Source organism: Cebus imitator, unplaced genomic scaffold, assembly GCF_001604975.1.
Source record: "Cebus imitator isolate Cc_AM_T3 unplaced genomic scaffold, Cebus_imitator-1.0 Scaffold4, whole genome shotgun sequence".
NCBI classification, from domain to species: Eukaryota; Metazoa; Chordata; class Mammalia; order Primates; family Cebidae; genus Cebus; species Cebus imitator.
The window spans coordinates 11,421,588-11,441,994 of record NW_016107319.1 but is presented as its reverse complement, the minus strand read 5'-3'; the positions used below and the strand labels follow the sequence as shown (position 1 = coordinate 11,441,994).

Genomic DNA, 20,407 nt, shown 5'->3' with positions numbered 1-20,407 from the left:
AGTCCTTCTCACCACTCCAAACTCGATCTTTCTCACCACTCCAAACAGAGTCCTTTTCACCACTGCAAACTCAGTTCTTCTCACCACTACAAGTCCAGTAGACATCAGCATCAACTCCTTGACCTCTTTCCCAAGGCTCACTAGGCCTCCTCTTCAATTTTCTGTTTTCTTAATGCCTTAATACTCCTCTTGGTCCCATATGCTAGATGTTTCCAATTTCTCTTTGATTCTTCCTTCTCTCTCAAAGCAATGATGATAATATCCATATCCCCTATGATGTGTTAGGCATTTACATTGTGCCACATTGTTAACAAGCATTGGCATTTATCCTCAAAATTGACCCTAAAAGTCAGACAGTCTTATATTCATTCTACATATGAGCAAAAGGATGGTCTGGAATTAAAATCAGGTGTGTTTTCTCCAAAAGTCTCCACTCTTGAGCTGTTAGAAAGTAATATTGCACATAATAGTTGAGAAATTCTTTTCACCCTATCTCCATATCTTTTTCCACCATCTCCTGTCCTCACTCTGATTCTTTAGGCCCTTAGAGCTCCCTGCTTCCTGCCCAGCCTCACCATCTTCAGTCTTACCCCATGCTGTGTGATCACTCCTCCTTAAGAATGGATCTACTCATATTATTCTACCGTCCCAAGTCCTTCAGCAGTTCCTCTTATCCTATCTTATCAGGTCCATACTCCTGACCATAAGCCAGCGTCCCTGCACACAAGTCAACCTGAAGAACGTGTTCTTTGCCAACTGCCCCCTATACGTCCAAACTGCAGTCTCACTGCTCCCTATCTAAAACACGTATCTTCACATGTCTAAATCTATTATTGAAGGCCCATCTTAATTGTTATTTTTTCCCAGAAGGTTCTTTGTGCTCCATCATCATCTCCTACTTTCCCTGCCAAACTAGAGGTGATCTTTCTCTTTCAGTCACAGAGCACTCTATTTCTCTCTCCTCTCCTCTTTCTCATGTATATCTTTAGTGCTTTCATCTCCCAGCCCATGCATTTATAGAACCTTATGGAAATCCTTCCCCACTAGGCTTACTGTGAGGAATAAAGAGATGAAGAAATATGTAAGCCATGTAGTACAATGTTTAAAAAACAGGGATGGTATCACAATATCAGTATGAGAATAAAATGTAGAAACAATAAGCCAGTCTTACTATACTTAATAAGAGGTTATGATATACGTCTGTGGGGAATCCTCAGCTGAAGTAAGACGCCAAAAATTCAGTTTGAAAGTTGTTATCAAGAAAGAGCTTAGAAGTGAGACTGGCTAGGAAGCAGAAACATGCATGCCTTTTCAGAAGAGAGACCAAAAGGGTGTTTTAAATATTCTCTTGACACAGGCACAAGGGATGAGGAAGAAGGGAGGACTCTTCTTTCCTTCTGTGAGTGTACAGCAAGAAAAACAGGATGTGGGATCTATTTAGGGAAGAGTTTTCTCCCAGCAAAAGTAGTGCATGGGGATGAGATTACTAAGGGGAATGATGGGGTCTCTTTCATTAGAGAGTCTTAAACATTGGGTACATTGTTATATCTGCAACTGTCTACATGGAGTCAGTTTCTATAGCATTTTTCCACTTGCTAACTCTTCTGTCAGAGTTCAGGGCAGGGAATGAATAGACTCTGTGCAGTCAAATCCTGATATCCTGACTCCACAGGAAAGAATAATGTCTAAAATATAAGGGCACAGTCATAACAATGACATTTTAGCTTTTTTGGCTTTCTAAACCGTTATCTAAAATAGGAAATCCTATTATGACATCCAACTCTCAGTACTGACTCCCCACAACATTTAATCAGTTTTGACTGAGTTTTTTAATTTATGCTTAACATGGTATACAACAATAGTAGAATATAGAATATAGTAATTAAGAACACAGGCCTAGAAACTAGAATAGACTCTATTTGAATCTTGGCTCTGTCACTTACTACCATGGGCCCTGAATAAGTTATACACTTCTGTGTGCCTTGGTTTTCTCATCTGTAAATAGGAACATTGTATCACTTGCCTTTTGGTGTTGTTGCTTTCACATGGAAAGACATTAGAGAAGTGCCTCATACATGATACTGCTCAAAAAATGATAATTTGTTGTTTTTACTAAAATATATGTTAAATCTTTATTCATACCATGTATTTCTTAAGTGCCAGAGGTTGTATTTCTCCTTGAAAGAAATTTTTGTAGATATATTAATCCTTTCAAGTCACTTGGTAAATATCAAGTAGTAACCTTAAGACTTAGCTAGAGTTCCTTGTTCCATTTTGTTAATTTATTTATTTATGTACTTTAGGTTCTGGGGTACATGTGCAGATCATGCAGGATTGTTGCATAGGTACACACATGGCCACGTGGTTTGCTGCCTTCATCCCCCCGTCACCTACATCTGGCATTTCTCCCCATGTTATCCCTCCCCAACCTCCCCACCTCCCACTGTCTCTCCCTTGGCCCCTGCCAATAGACCCCAGTGTGTGATGCTCCCCTCCCTGTGTCCATGTGTCCTCGTTGTTTGTCACCTGCCCATGCGTGAGAACATGTAGTGTTTGATTTTCTGTTCTTGTGTCAGTTTGCTGAGAATGATGGTTTCCAGATTCATCCATATCACTACAAAGGACACAAACTCATCATTTTTTATGGCTGCATATTAATCCACGGTGTATATGTGCCACATTTTCCTTGTCCAGTCTATCGTTGATGAGCATTTGGGTTGGCCTCAGGTCTTTGCTATTGTAAACAGTGCCACAATGAACATATGTGTGCATGTGTCCTTATAACAGAATGATTTATAATCCTTTGGGTATATACCCAGTAATAGGATTGCTGGGTCAAATGGAATTTCTATTTCTAGGTCCTTGAGGAAGTGCCACACTGTCTTCCACAATGGTTGGACTAGTTTACACTCCCAACAACAGCATAAAGTGTTCCTATTTCTCCACATCCTCTCTAGCACCTGTTGTCTTCAGATTTTTCAACGATTGCCATTCTAGCTGGTGTGAGGTGGTCTCTCAATGTGGTTTTGATTTGCGTTTCTCTAATGACCAGTGATGATGAGCATTTTTCATATGTTTGTTGGCCTCATATATATCTTCTTTTGAAAAGTGTCTGTTCATATCCTTCGCCCACTTTTGGATGGGTTTGTTTGTTTTTTCCTTGTAAATCTATTTTGTAGATTCTGGATATTAGCCTTTTGTCAGATGGGTAGATTGCAAAAATTTTTTCCCATTCTATTGGTTGCCGGTTCACTCTAATGATTGTTTCTTTTGCTGTACAGAAGCTCTGGAGTTTAATTAGGTCCCGTTTGTCTGTTTTAGCTTTTGTTGCCAATGCTTTTGGTGTTTTAGTCATGAAGTCCTTGCCTATGCCTGTGTCCTGAATGGCTTTGCCTAGGTTTTCTTCTAGGTTATTTATGGTGGTAGGTCTTATGTTTAAATCTTTAACCCATCTGGAGTTAATTTTAGTGTAAGGTGTCAGGAAGGGGTCCAGTTTCTGCTTTCTGCCCATGGCTAGCCAGTTTTTCCAACACCATTTATTAAACAGGGAATTCTTTCCTCATTGAGATAATCATGCAGTTTTTGTCTTTGGTTCTGTTTATATGGTGGATTACGTTTATATACTTGCATATGTTGAACCAGGCTTGCATCCCTGGAATGAAGCCTACCTGATCATGATGGATAAGCTTTTTGATGTGCTGTTGCAATCAGTTTGCCAGTATTTTATTGAAGATTTTTGCATCTATGTTCATCATGGATATTGGCCTGAAGTTGTCTTTTTTTGTTGAGTCTCTGCCGGGTTTTGGTATCAGGATGATGTTGGTCTCATAAAATGATTTGGGAAGGACTTCCTCTTTTTGTGTTGTTTGGAATAGTTTCAGAAGGAATGGTACCAGCTCCCTTTTGTACGTCTGGTAGAATTCAGCTGTGAACCCATCTGGACCTGGACTTTTTTTGCTTGGTAGGCTATTAAATGCTGCCTCAACTTCAGCCCTTCTTATTGGTCTATTCAAGGTTTCAACTTCTTCCTAGTTTAGGCTTGGAAGGGTGCAAGTGTCCAGGTATTTATCCATTTCTTCCAGGTTTACTGACTTACGTGCATAGAGCTGTTTGTAGTAATCTCTAATGGTAGTTTGTATTTCTGTGGAATCAGTGATTATTTCCCCTTTATCATTTTTTATTGCATCTATTTGATTCTTCTCCCTTTTCTTTTTTATTAATCTGGCTAACAGTCTGTCTATTTTGTTGATATTTTCACACCAGCTCCTGGATTTATTGATTTTTTGAAGGGTTTTTTGTGTCTCTGTCTCCTTCAGTTCTGCTCTGATCTTTCTTAGTTATTTCTTGTCTTCTGCTAGACTTTGAGTTTTTTTGATCTTGCTCCTCTAGCTCTTTCAATTTTGATGATAGGGTGTCAGTTTTAGATCTTTCCTCGCTTCTCATGTGCGCATTGATTGCTACAAATTTCCCTCTAGACACTGCTTTAAATGTGTCCCAGAGATTCTGGTATGTTGTGTCTTTATTCTCATCGGTTTCAAAGAACATCTTTATTTCTGCCTTCATTTCATTGTTTATCCAGTCAACATTCAGGAGCCAGTTGTTTGTTTCCATGAAGCTGTGTGGTTCTGAGTTAGTTTCTTAATTCTGAGTTCTAACTTGATTGCCCTGTGGTCTGAGAGACTGTTTGTTATGATTTCTGTTCTTTTGCATTTGTTGAGGAGTGATTTACTTCCAATTATGTAGTCAATTTTAGAGTAGGTGCAATTCGGTGCTGAGAAGAATGTATATTCTGTGGCCTTGGAGTGGAAAGTCCTGTAGATGTCTATTACATTTGCTTGGTCCAGATCTGAGTTCAAGTCCTGGATATCCTTGTTAATTTTCTGTGTTGCTGATCTGTCTAATATTGACAGTGGAGTGTTAAAGTCTCCCACTATTATTGTGTGGGAGTCTAAGTCTCTTTGTAGGTGGTTAAGAACTTGCTTTATGTACCTGAGTATTGGGTGTGTATATATTTAGGATCATTAGCTCTTCTTGATGCATTCTTCTTTTTACCATTATGCAATGCCCTTCTTTGTCTCTTTTTAACTTTGTTGGTTTAAAGTCCATTTTATCAGAGACTAGGATTGCAACTCCTGCTCTTTTTTGCTCTCCATTTGCTTGATAAATCTTCCTCTATCCCTTTATTTTTAGCCTATGGGTGTCTTTGCATGTGAGATGGATTTCCTGGATACAGCACACTGATGGGTCTTGACTTTTTATACAATTTGCCAGTCTGTATCTTGTGATTCGGGCATTTAGCCCATTTACATTTAAGGTTAATATTGTTATGTGTGAATTTGATCCTGCCATTTTGGTGCTCGTTGGATGTTTTGCCCATTAGTTGACGCATTTTTTTCATTGTGTCAGTGGTCTTTACCATTTGGTACATTTTTGGAGTGGCTGGTACTAGTTGTTCCTTTCCTTGTTTAGTACTTCTTTCAGGGGATCTCACAAGGCAGGCCTGGTGGTGACGAAATCTCTCAGCAATTGCTTGTCTATAAAGGATTTTCTTTCTCCTTTGCTTAGGAAGCTTAGTTTGGCTGGATATGAACTTCTAGGTTGAATGTTCTTTTCTTTAAGGATGTTGAATATTGGCCTCCACTCTCTTCTGGCTTGTAGGGTTTCTGCGGAGAGATCCGCTGTGAGTCTGATGGGCTTCCATTTGTGAGTAACCCGACCTTTCTCTCTGGCTGCTCTTAGCATTTTTTCTTTCATTTCAACTCTGGTGAGTCTGAAGATTATGTGCCTTTGGGTTGCTCTTCTTGAGAAATATCTTTGTGGTATTCTCTGTATTTCTTGGACTTGAATGGTGGTCTGTCTTGCTAGGCTGAGGAAATTCTCCTGGATAATATCCTGAAGAGTGTTTTCCAGCTTGGATTCATTCTCTCTATCACATTCAGGTACACCTATCAAATGTAGATTAGGTCTTTTCACACAATCCCATACTTCTTGGAGGCTTTGTTCATTTTTTTTTTCACTTTTTTTTCTCTAATCTTGCCTTCTCGTTTTATTTCATTGAGTTGATCTTCAATCTCTGATATCCTTTCTTCTGCTTGGTCGATTCAGCTATTGAAACTTGTGTATGCTTCGCAAAGTTCTCATGCTGTGTGTTTCAGCTCCATCAAGTTGTTTATATTCGTCTCTAAGCTGTTTATTCTAGTTAGCATCTCATCTAACCTTTTTTCTAGGTTCTTAGTTTCTTTGTATTGGGTTAGCACATGTTCTTTTAGCTCTGACGAGTTTGTTATTACCCACCTTCTGAAGCCTATTTCTGTCAATTCATCAGATTCATTCTCCATCCAGCTTTGAGCCCTAGCTGATGAGGAGTTGTGATCCTTTGGAGGAGGAGAGGCATTCTGGGTTTTGGTGTTTTCATCCTTTTTGCCCTGGTTTCTTCCCATCTTAGTGACTTTATCTACCTGTGGTCTTTGTAGTTGGTGACTTTCAGATGGGGTGTCTGAGTGGACATCCTTTTTGTTGATGATGAAGTTATTTCTTTCTGTTTCTTAGTTTTCCTTCTAACAGTCAGGCCTCTCTGCTGCAGGACTGCTGGAGGTCCACTCCAGACACTGCTTGCCTGGGGATCACCCACAGGGGCTGCAGAACAGTAAGGGTTGCTGCCAGTTTCTTCTTCTGTTATGTTCATCCCAAAAGGGTACCTGCCAGATGTCAGCCTGAGCTCTCCTTTATGAGATGTCTCTTTGGGTATATGGGGGTCGGGGAGCTGCTTGAGGAGACAGTCTGTCCCTTATAGGAGCTCATGTGTTGTGCTGAGAGCTCCGTTGTTCTGTGCAGAAATGCTGGGCAGGTACTTTTAAGTCTGTTGCGGTGGAACTCATAACCACCTCTTTTCCCAGGTTCTCTGTCCTAGGAAGGTCGGCTTTATTTATAAGTTCCTTTCCTGTTGCTGCCTTTTTTCATAGATGCCCTGCCCTGCATGGAGTAGTCTAGTTACAGTCTGCCAGCAGAGGCGTTGCTGAGCTGCCGCAGGCTCTGCTCAGCTGCTGTGTGAACTGCCTCAGTAGTGGTGGTCGCCCTTCCCCCCATGAGCTGGAGCATCCTGGGTCCAGCTGCGCTTGCTGTGAAACTCTCAATCCAGAGCGTTTCAGATTGCTTGTTTTGTGGGGATGGGACCCACTGAGCCAGATTGCCTGGCTTCCTGTCTCTGACCCCTCCCTTTCAGTTGAATGGGCAGCTCTGTTTCCCAGGTGTCCCAGGCACCAATTGAAACGGCTGCCCAGATTTGTGTGAGTTTCTGTGCGCCAACCCAGCACCAGCTGAAACCGCCATGCTGAAAACTCATGGCACTTTTCAGCCCAGGAATCTCCTGGTCTGTGGGCAATGAAAATTTGTTTGGAAATGCAGTGGGCACTCACCCTCTGTATTGTTCTTGCTGGGAACTGCACTCTGGAGCTGTTCCTATTTGGCCATCTTGGATCCTCCCCTCTTTTCCATTATTTTTATAATCAGTCCTGCACCAGGGGCTGATTATATACGTGATCTTGGGATACCTCCACCACATTTTTTTACAACTGTTCTTCTTTTCATGGTTAAATGACTTAGAAGTGGTTCTCTAAAAAGAAATTCAGACACTTCTATACATTTGGGTTTAGAATTACTATTGTCACCATGATTGATCAAAGGGATGTTAACATAAAGGTAGGTACTACATTTGATTTTGGATGTGTTAAATTGGCTTTTTATAAAAGTATTTGTAAAAATCTTTTTTTGCCCCCAGGAATAATTCGGGTTTCACACCAGCAGACACAGTTGCTATCATTTTCTGTTCTACACACAAATCCCTCACATTGGGTAAGTGATTCACAGAGTTAAAAATCATATATTACCCTCATATAGTTATATCTTATGATTTTAAAATTGAAAGAACTCTTCAAATTAAATGGAATGGGGTATTGTCCATGCTATTAGATAAGGAATAGTAGCAAAGTGAGGGGGGGTCATTGCTTTGAAATTCTGTTATTTGATTGAACAAATCTCTATGCGACAAAACTAATACTGTAAAATTTAACTTGTTAAATGTTTTCAATTCTCATGAAATGTTTTGTTAAATGTTAAATGTTTTCAATTCTCATGAAAGATTATCAATGTAGAATGTTAACATTAGAGCAGAGGTGGAGATGCTGTGAAAACTACTTCTAAAAAAGGAATTGACAAAATTTTGCTTTGGAATGCCCTAGAGTTGTCCATGGAAAAGATTAACTTATTTTCCGGCAACTTAGAGCAAGGTGGGAATAAGGTTATTACTGTAATTTGATATTGACATTAGTTTGATGCCCATTTCTGAATGTTATTTCTACAAAGAAATAATATAGTTATCATTAACTCAATCAGATTAGCACTAAAAATGAAATAAGTATTTATTTAATGGACAAAAATGGATTAAGAAGAAAACTGCTGTTTTCTACTTAGCTTTATCCAATTAGTGCCATTATCCCAATAACCTGTTAGACATCCAGAATCTATGTTTTTAGTCATTAAAAGTCATTAAGTAATCAGAAGCTTTATTGAAATATACATCAGTCACAAACTCCTTGGGGTGGTGGGCATGTTATAGCAAAAACTCATACTAAAAATTCTTCTATATTTTGGCACATGAGTTACTTAACAGAATGAAGAATCATTATATTGTTCTTAGTCTGCTTATGTTAAGGAAATTCGGTCTGTGAACTAGAAAATGAAGACATTTCTTAATGTTTTTATTAATCCCAAACATATTTGTCTGATAGTCTACTGTCAGTCTTACCTAGTTTGGAAAATGATTTAGAAATTGGACAAGCCCTTAAGGAGCAGTTGTTACTGAGAGGTTCAGCTTATTTGAACAAATTATATGTATACTGTCTATGCACTGCTGTATTTGTGTATTTCTGTAGCTATAATCATCACTAAATTGAAGTTGAAACAGTTTTAGAAGCCATATTCCAATCCTAATTTTGTGACCCTGAACAAATCAGTTATCCTCTCTGAACCTTAGCCTCTTCATCTGTAGAAGGGGCAGAATAATACTTATTTTGCAAGGCTGTTGTAAATATTAAAGTTAAAATTTGTTAAGTACCTAGCATAGCACTTGGTAGATAATAGGTAGTCAATAAATGACAAGATGTGTACAATAATCATACTGTAAATAGATTCCTGTGGACTACACGAGATAGCCCATCCAAGAGTTTGCTGTGCTGCGTGGCACTTGGTGAGTACTCTATAAAGTGTAGCTATTCTTATCAATTACTAATAACACTGTTAGTTATAGCTATGTTACCACTTCCAAGGTTGTAGTACCCCTGGTCTTAGAGATTTTCATGTAACCAGTATGTTTTAGTTGTTGACCTCAAGGAAATCATCTTCCACTTCTTTCCCACGTGTGTTGTTGTCATGTACTGTCTGGTGTTTCAGGTCTTCTAAAACCTTAGGGACCTTTATAAAAGTTAGTGAGTCTAGATATACAGAGTGCAGCGACTGAATGAGCCTGTCTCTTTAGAGCACAGGCTGAACTGTGGCTGCACCAAATACATTCCCACATTTCTGCAATGGGCTTGCAAACTTGACCCACTTTTCTTTTTTTTTTTTAATTTTACTTTTAAGTTCTGGGATACAAAAGGACTTGCTTTTGTCAGGAAAACCAAAAAGGGTTTTCTCTGTTTCTCTATGATGTTCTTCTGTGCTAGAGCTGGTTGTACCGAACAAAGAGCAAGACGCATACCTAAGAAGCACACAGCAGTGTGATCAGTGTGCTTTTCTATAAGCAGAATATCCACCCATTCAGGGTTTTTTGTCTTTTTTATTTTTCTTAATCCCAAAGTCATACTTTTCTGTCCTTCATAATTTCCAAAAGCTGATTTTCAGGCAAACAGGTGCTATGAAGTAGTTGTTTTGCTGAAAAGGGTTGGGTTAAATTGGATTTCTGTTTGCTTTTGCAGTGTTCTACCATGAAATAGATCCTCCGATAAGATGCTGTACTAGTGTGGCATCTACGTAATCATGTATATAAATCCTTAGCTACTTTCAGAACATAATAGACATAGGCTCTCTTGGAATTATAAGACCTAAATACTCAGCCTCACTCTTCCATTGATATTTTCCTGGGCCTCAGTTTCCTTGGTTCTAAGATTAGGTAATTTTACTTCCAGCTCCAATATTCTGTCATCCCTTGATTATATTTGGCTTCTGTCTTATAGTCTCTTAAGTAGTATTTATAAACATGTTCTCTTTGCTGCTCCCTTATCTCAGACAGATCAACCGTATTTCCACATACAGCAAGGGATGATTAGATGCTAATGCTAGAATGACCTTATTAAGCACTATAAATTTACTGTATCCATTTTCACAAGATCCAATACATGTCACCCTCTACTGGTGAGCTCACATCTCTGGTACAGAGGATAGGCCATGACAGTGACCTGAGATACAGGCTAATAATATTCCTAATGGAAATTCTTTTTCATTTGTTTTTATTTTTAAATAAGCTTTATTTTTTTAAAAGCAGTTCTTGGCTCACAGCAACATGGAGTGGAACATATGTATAGAGATTTCCCACATACCGCTTGACCCCATACACGCACAGCCTCCACATTATCAACACCCCTGCATGAAAATGCAAGTACATCACAAGGAGTATGAAGAATTCATGGTCCAGAAAGCGAGGGGAAATTTTAGGTAATATCATTTACAGTTATTTATTCTCTCACCACTTACATGAAGATGAAATATAACAGATTGTGATATACCTACTTGGTATATTTTAAAAATGCATCTTTCCCTTTGTAGTCACTGTCATATTTCTTCTGTTTATATATGTGTGTGTATATATGTATATACACATCTTTAACATCTCACATAGAATACATTTAAGTGAAACAAAATACCATTCATTATTACATCTAGTATTTGTATTTAAGAATAAATCATTGCAGGCCAAGAGGTAACCATGTAACTAATGAACCAAAGATGAAAACTCTTGCTCGAGAAGCTTTCTGAATATCCCTTATATACACCTTCGATTTATTTTATTGTTCTTGCTTTTGCCCTGTCTCAGTCTCTTTCATGTACTTGCATCTACACGCATGCTGAATTTGATTCATTGCTTTTATTAGTGCATTTGCCATTGATTGATTAGTTCTTCGTATTAGTACTTTTTCTATTGATTGATTGCAGATGAAGTGACTATTTGACCTTTAATTATGAGGCTTCCTATTGAAAATGACATTGAGCTATGGCTTCACATAATCCATCTGGAAAGCCTGACATGATGCCATTCCCTGGAGTTCGTTCAGGAAGAAAGAGGAGGCCTGAAGGAAGTGCAGAGCTATCACTGTGCTTCATCTAAAACAATACTACAGGGCTTGTTTGCTGCTCTCCTATAGTTTCAGCTCAGGGTTGGAGGTAATTTTATATTTTGTCAAGACAGCATCACTTGCTGTGTGTTGCCGTAAAAGCCCTGAACTCTCCCAAATTATTCTCTAGTTTGATGGCAATTTTAGTGTAATAATGAAAAGATATTTTACATAGCAGAGATTGAAGAACAGCTTGTATCCTAGTTAATAATGGCTCAGTGCACAGTCAGTCAATAGATCCCATCAAGAAAGGAATTAAATCCAAGATATCCTGTGGAATCGGTATTTTACTTTTATCTTATTTATCTTTTTCTTTTGAGTATTCAAATCACTTTGCTTAACTAGATTTCCAATATATGCAGAAAACTTTCTCCCTACACTTAGCAAGCAAATGTTTCAGGGCATTTGAGGTCCTTAAGCATGTTTGTATTAGTTTTTAATACAAATTAGTTTTTAATGTTTTTAAATAGCAAACTGAAAGCACATAACCTCAGAGTATGTCAGCTGACTACTGGCAGTCAATGGTGAGACTCCAAATTTTTTATTTCCAAAAGCACTTCTGAATTGAATGAATGCCACTTAAAAATTAAGTAGAGTATCATCATCAATGCTGATTAAAAGTTCACTGTATATCTTGTTGTTTACAGACACTTGTGTACAAAGGCAAATCAAGGCAACTATTCCTTACATTGTTTATATGTACTTAAGTATGGGTCTAGTTGCAGTTACACAGCTTAACTATGACAAGAAACTATGCATTAAGCTAAAAGAATACAGCTTTCTGGTAGACAGAGGATTCTAGAAAGAGTAGAAAGAGCACATTCTGAATCTAGCCTGGATTTGTGTTCCAATTCTCTCCCCAAAATCTGGAACAAATCACTTAACTGCCATGGGCCTCATTTCCTCATCCATGCAATGAGAAGATGGACAAAATGATACTTGAGATTCCTTCCAGCATTAAGTTTCTGTGAGTCTGTGGCTGATATTTCTGCTCTATGAAATAAAAAGTTTACCTATTATATGTGCAAAAGAAATGAGTTATTGAAATGAATAGTTATGTAAATAATGTTAAAATATTACAGGAAAGGAAATATCACTATAGCTTCTTCTTAAAGAGGTTAAAAAATAATCTTCAGACCCCCCCACCAAAGTCTCTTAGGAGAAACACAATCTTAAAAGGATCTTGTTTTCCATTTGATTGGAAGTTTTTTAGGAATGTTAAAAAATTACCTACAGCTTGAGCCCAAAGTCTCATTTAATAACATTTGAGTCATTTTATCAAGAGGAAATTGAATTGAAATACAAAAGTTGGCATTTCTGGTGCTATTTTCATACAAAGCCTATTCTACTTGGCACATAAAGACTCTTAATAAAACTACTCTACAATTGCACAACAATTACTTAAAGCTCTTAACCCTGTAAATAATGTTACCTAAACAATCTTGAATATTAGCAAGTCAGTAATTGTTGCCTTCTTGTGCATACAAATAAATGAAAGCATAGGAAAAAAAATCTTTCAACTTATCCCAGATCATATCCCAGAAACTATATCCCAGGCCTCCTAACTTCCAGAACTGCTTTGGATTATAAAACATAAAAACACTTGGAAGACCAAAAATTGCTCCACTGGTTCCAAGTATCATAAATGTTCAGTCTTGGTATGGGTTTGAATTGTTTAAAAAAGAAAATTATTTCTGATTACACTGCTGTTATAAGACAGTTTTAAAATACTGGACATTTATAATTGCTCCCATAAACATATATCTCCATGTGGCCCAGTCATAAACTGGTACTCATTTCTTACATTTTCTTCATTATTAATAAAAAGTTATATTCTATTTAAAGTAAATCTAGTGAGCCAGGCCTACCTTTCGTGAGGCAACACTGTCTGTACTCCATTCTTGCATACTAAGAGCCACAAGTGCTGTTTCACAATAACCCATTAAGGTAGAAATAGAAATCCAGAGGAATGACAGAAAAGAAAAGACTATCTTTGGAGTATAGCCATAAATATATTTCTGTCATGCAGTTTCTTCCTGAGTTACAGTTCCATGAGGAAAGGCAGTTTGGGAGTCTTTGCCATTTGACAGATTCTTAAAGATGCTGCTAAAATTATGGACCTAATAGATTTTTACCACCAGGCTAAAGAAAAGTGAGGGAGTGTCTGTCATTTTGTGCTATTTTCTGATCCACATAAAGAAAGAGAGAAATGTAAGTTCTCAAACAAAGTGATACAGTAATGTTCTTTAGAGATTTTTGAACTATTTTTGGTTTGGATTTTGTATTCTGAATTTGGTATCTGAAAATCATTGCTAGCATATCTAGACTTCATAATCAAAATATAGAAAGTCCCCAGGGTTCTAGACAGCAAGTATGAAATTACAGCTATTAAAACTTCTCTGAAAGATCTCCAGCTTGACCCTCAACTACCATTCATCTTAGTGATATACCAGATGTTTGCCCTGATACTCCCATGCTCCCTTCCTCCTCTTCCTCGTCAAATGTTTTTAACCACAACATACGTTTAGAAATATGTTTTACAGTGTGATCCAGAATTGATCTTGCAGCTTACTAATGGGTTGTAATCCAAGGTCTAAAAAAGATTGCTTTATACCTTGCTTAGCAAGAAGGTTTTATCTTCTTCCTCAAATAGTTACCAGGTAGGCTTTGGTTTCTGCTATCCCTTTTTCGGCGAAATTTTTTTTTAGATGGGGTCTCACTCTCACACAGGCTGGAGTGTAGTGGCATGATTATAGCTCACTGCAGCCTTCAGCTCCTGGGCTCCAGCCATCCTCCTACCTTAGTCTCCTAAGTAGCTGGAACTACAGGTCTGAGCCAACATGCCTGGCTAATTTTTAAAAATTTCTTGTAGAGATGAGGGTCTCATTCTGTTGCTCGGGCTGATCTTAAACTCCTGGCCTCAAGAGATCCTCCCACCTCAGCCTCTCATTGGCGTTACAGATGTGAGCCATTGCACCAGGCCTTCACTGAATTTCAACCCAAATTTCTGATACCATGTAGGAAGCAGAGCTAAATTAAGACTTAATGTGATTCTTGATTTGCATAATGTAAGATTACTTTTATTTAGATTATTATTTTATTCAGCTTATGTAATAGAGTTTTTATACCTTTTGCTGATTTATTCAACATGTTTTCAATAGTAATAATAATAGTGGCAAACATTAACTGGGTATTTAATAGGTAAACATTGTGCTAAGTGCTTGTTACATAAAGTAATTTACTTTAAAATACTTCTCTATGGACAATGTGGTAATTATGTATGTACTTGTTAGTTGAGACTTCAGTACCAGGAACAGCCAATTGCTCTAATAGAAAATTCTCACTGTAGTGTTCAGCCACAACTTTATCAGAAAGCAAATACTCCAGAGGCCGCTACAACAAATACTTTTGTGATTTCTATCAACCAGAGACCTTTTAATTAGCATAATGAATTCAGAAACAGGTTTTGATTGGTGAAATTACTGACTTGTTACTTTGTATGATAAATGTAATGAATGGGTTTTCATTAATGTGTGGACTGCCTAAAAATTTGAGAGACTTGCCACTTGCTAAAAGAATCTGGCAAATCCTGTAGTCTGCATGTGAAACCCTCAGGGGTGTGCTAGAGTGATCCCTACCTCGTTTTGTGTCCAGCTACTGTTGGGAGGATCTGTGGTTTCTTGAAGCTGACTGGAAGAGTGACCAAATTCTGCTCTGGAATGTCACTATGTACCTCTGAGGGACCCTCTCATGCAAGGTGCTATGAGAGCATGTAAAAGGTCCAAGCTGAGACTGCCATTTTATAGGGTAGGTTGCACAAAATATTTTTGTGTTTAACTACTAGTATATGTTGAGTTAAATATATATATATATATATATATATATATTTATATGTATATGTTAAATATATATCAGTAGGCTTGAGCAAATCTGTTTTTTTAATTTTATTTCTTTTAGGAAATAAAATTATAATATATATATATATTTAACTCAACATATACTAGTAGTTAAACACAAATATATATATATATATATATATATATATATATATATATATATATATGAGAAGCTTACTTTCACTAAAACCTGCTGGCAAAGTTGTAGTAGTATAGCTAAGCTTCACCTACCTTAAACTTTCTTTGGCCACTATACCTCATCTGCTAGAAAGAATCCACCTTGGTGTAGGTCACTTCCCGTAAGTACTTTGTGGGCACCAGCTTGCATGACTTCCACAATCATACTAGATAAGGGAAGTTCCCAAGTGATCCATAACTTGCCCAAGTTACATGATCCCAAGTGGTAGAGCCAGAAATGAAGCCCAGGCCTAACTATTAGCCACTATGCTGAGCTGTAAGTAGTGATAGTCCTGCAGAAAGAGCCCTGTGCTATGAAACATCTCAACCCTGTGGTCCGCTGGTTATGAAAAGTTCAGACCAGCTGATGTCTGGGGCTCTTCTAGCTCTACTGTTCAATAATTCTCTGATTTTGAAGAACTCAAGTATGTAGCTTTAGAATCTTGAGCTCTTTGGATGGACACCATAGACCAGCATTTCTCAAAGGGAGATCCTCAAAATTATAGCTCATTGTTTCCTAAAAGAAATAAAATTAAAAAAAAAACAAAAAAACAGATTTGCTCAAGCCTACTGAGTGTGAATTTTAAGGATAAAACCCTGTTGTCCAACACGTGTAACCCATTTCAGAAGAGGGTATCATGCATATTAAAGTTTGAAAGCCATCCATTATTGACATTTAGAGTCACCTCTCAGGTTTCAGATGTGCTAGCTCATGCACCCAGATTCTTAAGGAAGCGTTGATCTAGCAGAACATTCAGTCAGATTGTCTGTCAGTGCATTCTGATGATGGTAGGAACCAGTTTCAGTCAACTCTGAGCGGTTGGTTGTTCTTATTCTTACTTTAGCATGACCACAGTATACCTCACTTTTAAATACTTTATCATCAACCAAAAGAAGCTCCTTAAGACATAACTGCTGATGACATACTACTTAGTATCCTATAATAATAAGCAGTAATTTTTTCAAAAAACTGCAATAGGCCTGGACCCTAATTTCTAGGAATTACCCTCTTCCTCATTCCATGGTTTCAATACATGATATTGTAGTCCTAGGAAGGATAAAAACCTTGCTCTGGTTTTTCTAATCTGTAGCAGGGGTTACCATATTTTGCCTAACGTCAAATGTCCTTTTGAGTTTCATTTGTATTAATCTAATTAAACAACAGCATTTGGGTGTGAAAGTATGCCAGTATTTTATTAATATAAGGTATGATCTAGGCCAGCTGTGGTGGCTCATGCCTATAATATCAACAATTTGGGAGGCCAAGGTGAGTGGATCACCTGAGATCAGGAGCTCGAGACCAGACTGGCCAACATGGTGAAACCCCATCTCTACTAAAAACACAAAAATTAGCCAGGCATGGTGTCAGGCACCTGTAATCCCAGCTACTTCGGAGTCTGAGGCAAGAGAGTCGCTTGGACCTGGAAGACGGAGGTTGTAGTGAGCCGAAATCGTGCCACCACACTCCAGCCTGGGTAACAGTGAGACTCTGTCTCAAAAAAAAGAAAAAAAAGAAAAAAAAATAAAAAAAAAAAAAAAAAAAAAAAAAAAAAAGGTATAATCCACCCATTTAGTGGCCAAAATACCTACTAGCATTCACTCCAGAAGGGAATTGCTTTCTTTAAGATCGTGTCTTCCTGGTAAGCTGGGGCAAAACTGAAGCATATTTAAAATAAATTTAGAATACCATTTGAAAGTTATACAAATCCCTTTATGAAAGGGAATCTATGTGATTTTTTTTAAAAAAAAACTCTCACAATTACTGTAGAAAGATTTTTTTTTTTAAAGAAAGTAAAGAAAACAAGTGATGGAATCATCACTTCCCAGGAGTCAGTGCTCTGAAAGGGGCAATAGACCAAATATGATGGTGAGCACTTACCAAGAATACAGAGATTGTAAATATATGAGGGCCAGTGGGGGTTTGGGCAGCATCAGCGGGAGGGAGTTTCAGTTCCTAGGGCAGTCCACAGCGTCACCATCTATAGTGTTTTAGAAGTGCTGCACACCTCATCCTGAATGATCTCAGTGACAAGCCCCACCCTGGCCAGCTCTGGTAGTCTGCTAAACACAAGCCCCCTAATACTATTTCATAATGCTATTTCTTATAATAATAATGACAGCAACAACAATAATAATCCTAATAGCTATCATTTTGGGGGTGCTCACTCTATGCCATGTACTATTCTAGCTACTTCCCATACACTGTCTCACTTGAAACCTCCAACTACCATTTGAGATAGTTATTTTAACCTCATTTGAGGCAGATGTGGAAACTGAGGGGGATTAGGGTAAGATCATCTGCTTACAGAGCTGGTGGGTGGCACAGTCAGGATTTAAACCCATGTCTCTAATTTCAAAGCCCATGTCCTTTCCATCAGGCCACCCAGCCCTCTAGAAACACCTATGAGTGGCATGTTAGCTGTCTGCTGCTCGCTTAGCCTGAGTGATGAAGCAGGAACAAGAGGGGCCAAGTGCTTGCATGTGTCAGCTTCATTGCAGCCAAGCTCTACCTGCAGTTGTCACCTACAGCTCAATAGCAAGGAGACATGAAAAATCCCACGTATTGTACAGTGGCACCTCACAGTATATTGAATCCTTGTCACTGTGTTTCCTAACGACAGCTCTTAGCGTTAGAAGCTTTTAATTCCAAAGTTTCATATTAATTTCAAACTAAAAAAAAAAAGCACCTTATAATAGAGGTAACTCTAAAGAGATTAATTTTACACATTAATAATCAACTCATATGCCCTCAGTGCTCCTGAAAGGGAAATTCCAAAGAAATGAGGGGCATACTTTCTGTTGTTCTACAGCTTGTCCCTTCTGATGAAGCCTTTGCCACATCCAGAAGATGAGAACGGCCTGTTTCCTGGAAATCTCTGTTCATCTGTGCACTCACTGTCAGTTGCAGAGGGATTTGTTTATTATTATTATTAATATTTAGAAAGTTTGCTTCTAGCAGTACTAAAATGTGTATCACAAAACAACACTCATTGACTGCGTTTGAAGTGAAGACTCTCACCCAGGAGAGCCCATCCACTTGAAGTTTGTATCTCTCAATTTCAACTTGCAAACAGAGATCGATGAAAAACAATTGTCCTTTCAGAGTTGCATCTCTCCAATTATTTATTTGATCATGTCTCTTCCCAGAAGTTCTCTTAATTGAACCAGACACTATAAACCAGGTTGAGTGTCTTTAATGACAGCCTGCTCCATGCTTCTTTACAGTAAAGAATACATGAGCCTACAACTGCAAAGCAAGGGTAACACTCTCCCCTTCTGTATCCCCATTTACAGCCCCCTCCAAACAACTCCCGCCAGAAATTAAAGTTAGCTGCCCACCTTTTCAAACTGTGGGGTACCCAGTAGGTTTTTGACAGTTACCCTGGGGGCAGGAGGAGATACAAAATTGGCCACAACTCAAAAGATTCCTGGGCCCCAGGAAGCCAGCTGATCTGGAATGTCATCTGTGCTGAAGCTGAGCATGTTAATGAAATTGTAGCTGTGACACTTCCCAGGGCTGCCTTTGCTACAAGTTTGCTCTATGCAGTGCCAATGAAAAGATGCTTTTAAAACATAATCTACTTCATCCATTCATTCATTCAGCAAGTGTTTATTTGGAACCTACTATGTGCCAGGCCCTGCTCTAAGTTGTAGGGGTACAGCAGTGAACAAAACACCAAAAAAGTTCTTGCCCTCATCTAGCTTCCTTTCTAGTGGGAATACGCAGACACTTGAATATACAGCACATCAGATGGTGGTAAGCAATGGGGAAAAAACCAAATAGGAGAATAAGGAGTGCCAGGGCGGAGGTGGGAAGGATTCAGCCTTAAAGGGCACATTGGATCAAAATACCAGAAGGAAATAGGGAGCAAGCCTGTGGAAATTTAGGGGAAGGAGATTCCAACCAGAAGGAAGAGAGAAGGCAAAGACTGGAAACAACAGTGCATTTGGCATGTTGGAGGAAGGAGGAGGAAGCCAGTCGTGGGAGCAGAATAAGCGAGAGAGATAGGAGACAGGGGAAAGGTAATGAGAGGGGCCAGTGATGTTGTGTTAGGCCTTACTGGCCATTGTAGGGACTTGCCTCTTACTCAGAATGAGAGGGCAGCCATTGGAGGGTTTTGAATTGGCAAGAGACAAGACCTCACTTCTACTGTGAAAGAATCCCTGTGGTTCCTCTGTTAAAAGTAGGCTGGGGTTTGGTGGGAGGATACAGCAGTGAGAAAAGAAGACTCAAGAAAGAGGCTTTAATCCAGACGGGAGTTGAGGGTAGTTTGGTCAAAGGTAATGGGAGTGGAAGAGTTGAGAAGCTTTCGAGTTGAAGTATATTTTGAACACAGAACTAATAGGAATTGCTGGTGAATTGGATATGTATGTAAAAGAAAGGAATTAAAGATGTTTGGCCTGAGGGGTGTAAGGACCCACTTACTGGATTAGGGAAGACTGCAGAGGAGCAGATGTTAGCAGTTGAAAGTGATGTGGGAATAGATCAAGAGTTTGGATTTGCACATGTGAAGTTTGAGATGTCTTTTTGACATCCAGTGGAGTCTGGAATCCTGATCCAGGCTAAAGTTTGCAGCCTGTGAATGCTATTTTAGGCTATCAAACTGGATGAGATCACTAAGGGAGTGTGTAGAGAAAATAGCTCCACGGACTGAGAACCTGAGATACTCCAGAGAACAGAGATGATACGGGATTATTTTAATAATGAAATGATATGAAAGTCTAAATCAACCAGACCTGTAGACACCCAAACTTGCAAGCCCTTATTCTTCTCCTATCCCACAAGGTTGAAGTGAACATTAAATCAGAAAGTAGATGTGAAGACGCTTTCAAGTATCAAAAGAAGGGTCTAGCAGTTATTTAGTACCATGTGCTAGGCACTGCATTAAGCACTTAATTTGCCTTTTTATCGCATGTAATCTTTACAACAGCCCTGCACAATAGCTATGA

At 38.5% G+C, this 20,407-nt stretch overlaps 1 protein-coding gene across 4 annotated transcripts in view; it reads left to right on the top strand.

Moving 5' to 3' along the window:
• Positions 1–20,407, top strand: part of SLC10A7 (solute carrier family 10 member 7) — a 265,153-nt gene that overhangs the window by 227,961 nt on the left and 16,785 nt on the right. For 3 of the 4 annotated variants that reach the window (XM_017534819.2, XM_017534811.2, XM_017534832.2), the window contains one exon: positions 7,778–7,851. In XM_017534819.2, coding sequence (XP_017390308.1) covers positions 7,778–7,851 — 74 coding nt within the window. Of the gene's footprint in view, positions 1–7,777; positions 7,852–9,185; positions 14,137–20,407 lie in introns of those variants that run through there. The other variant, XM_017534826.2, reaches the window with a different exon arrangement.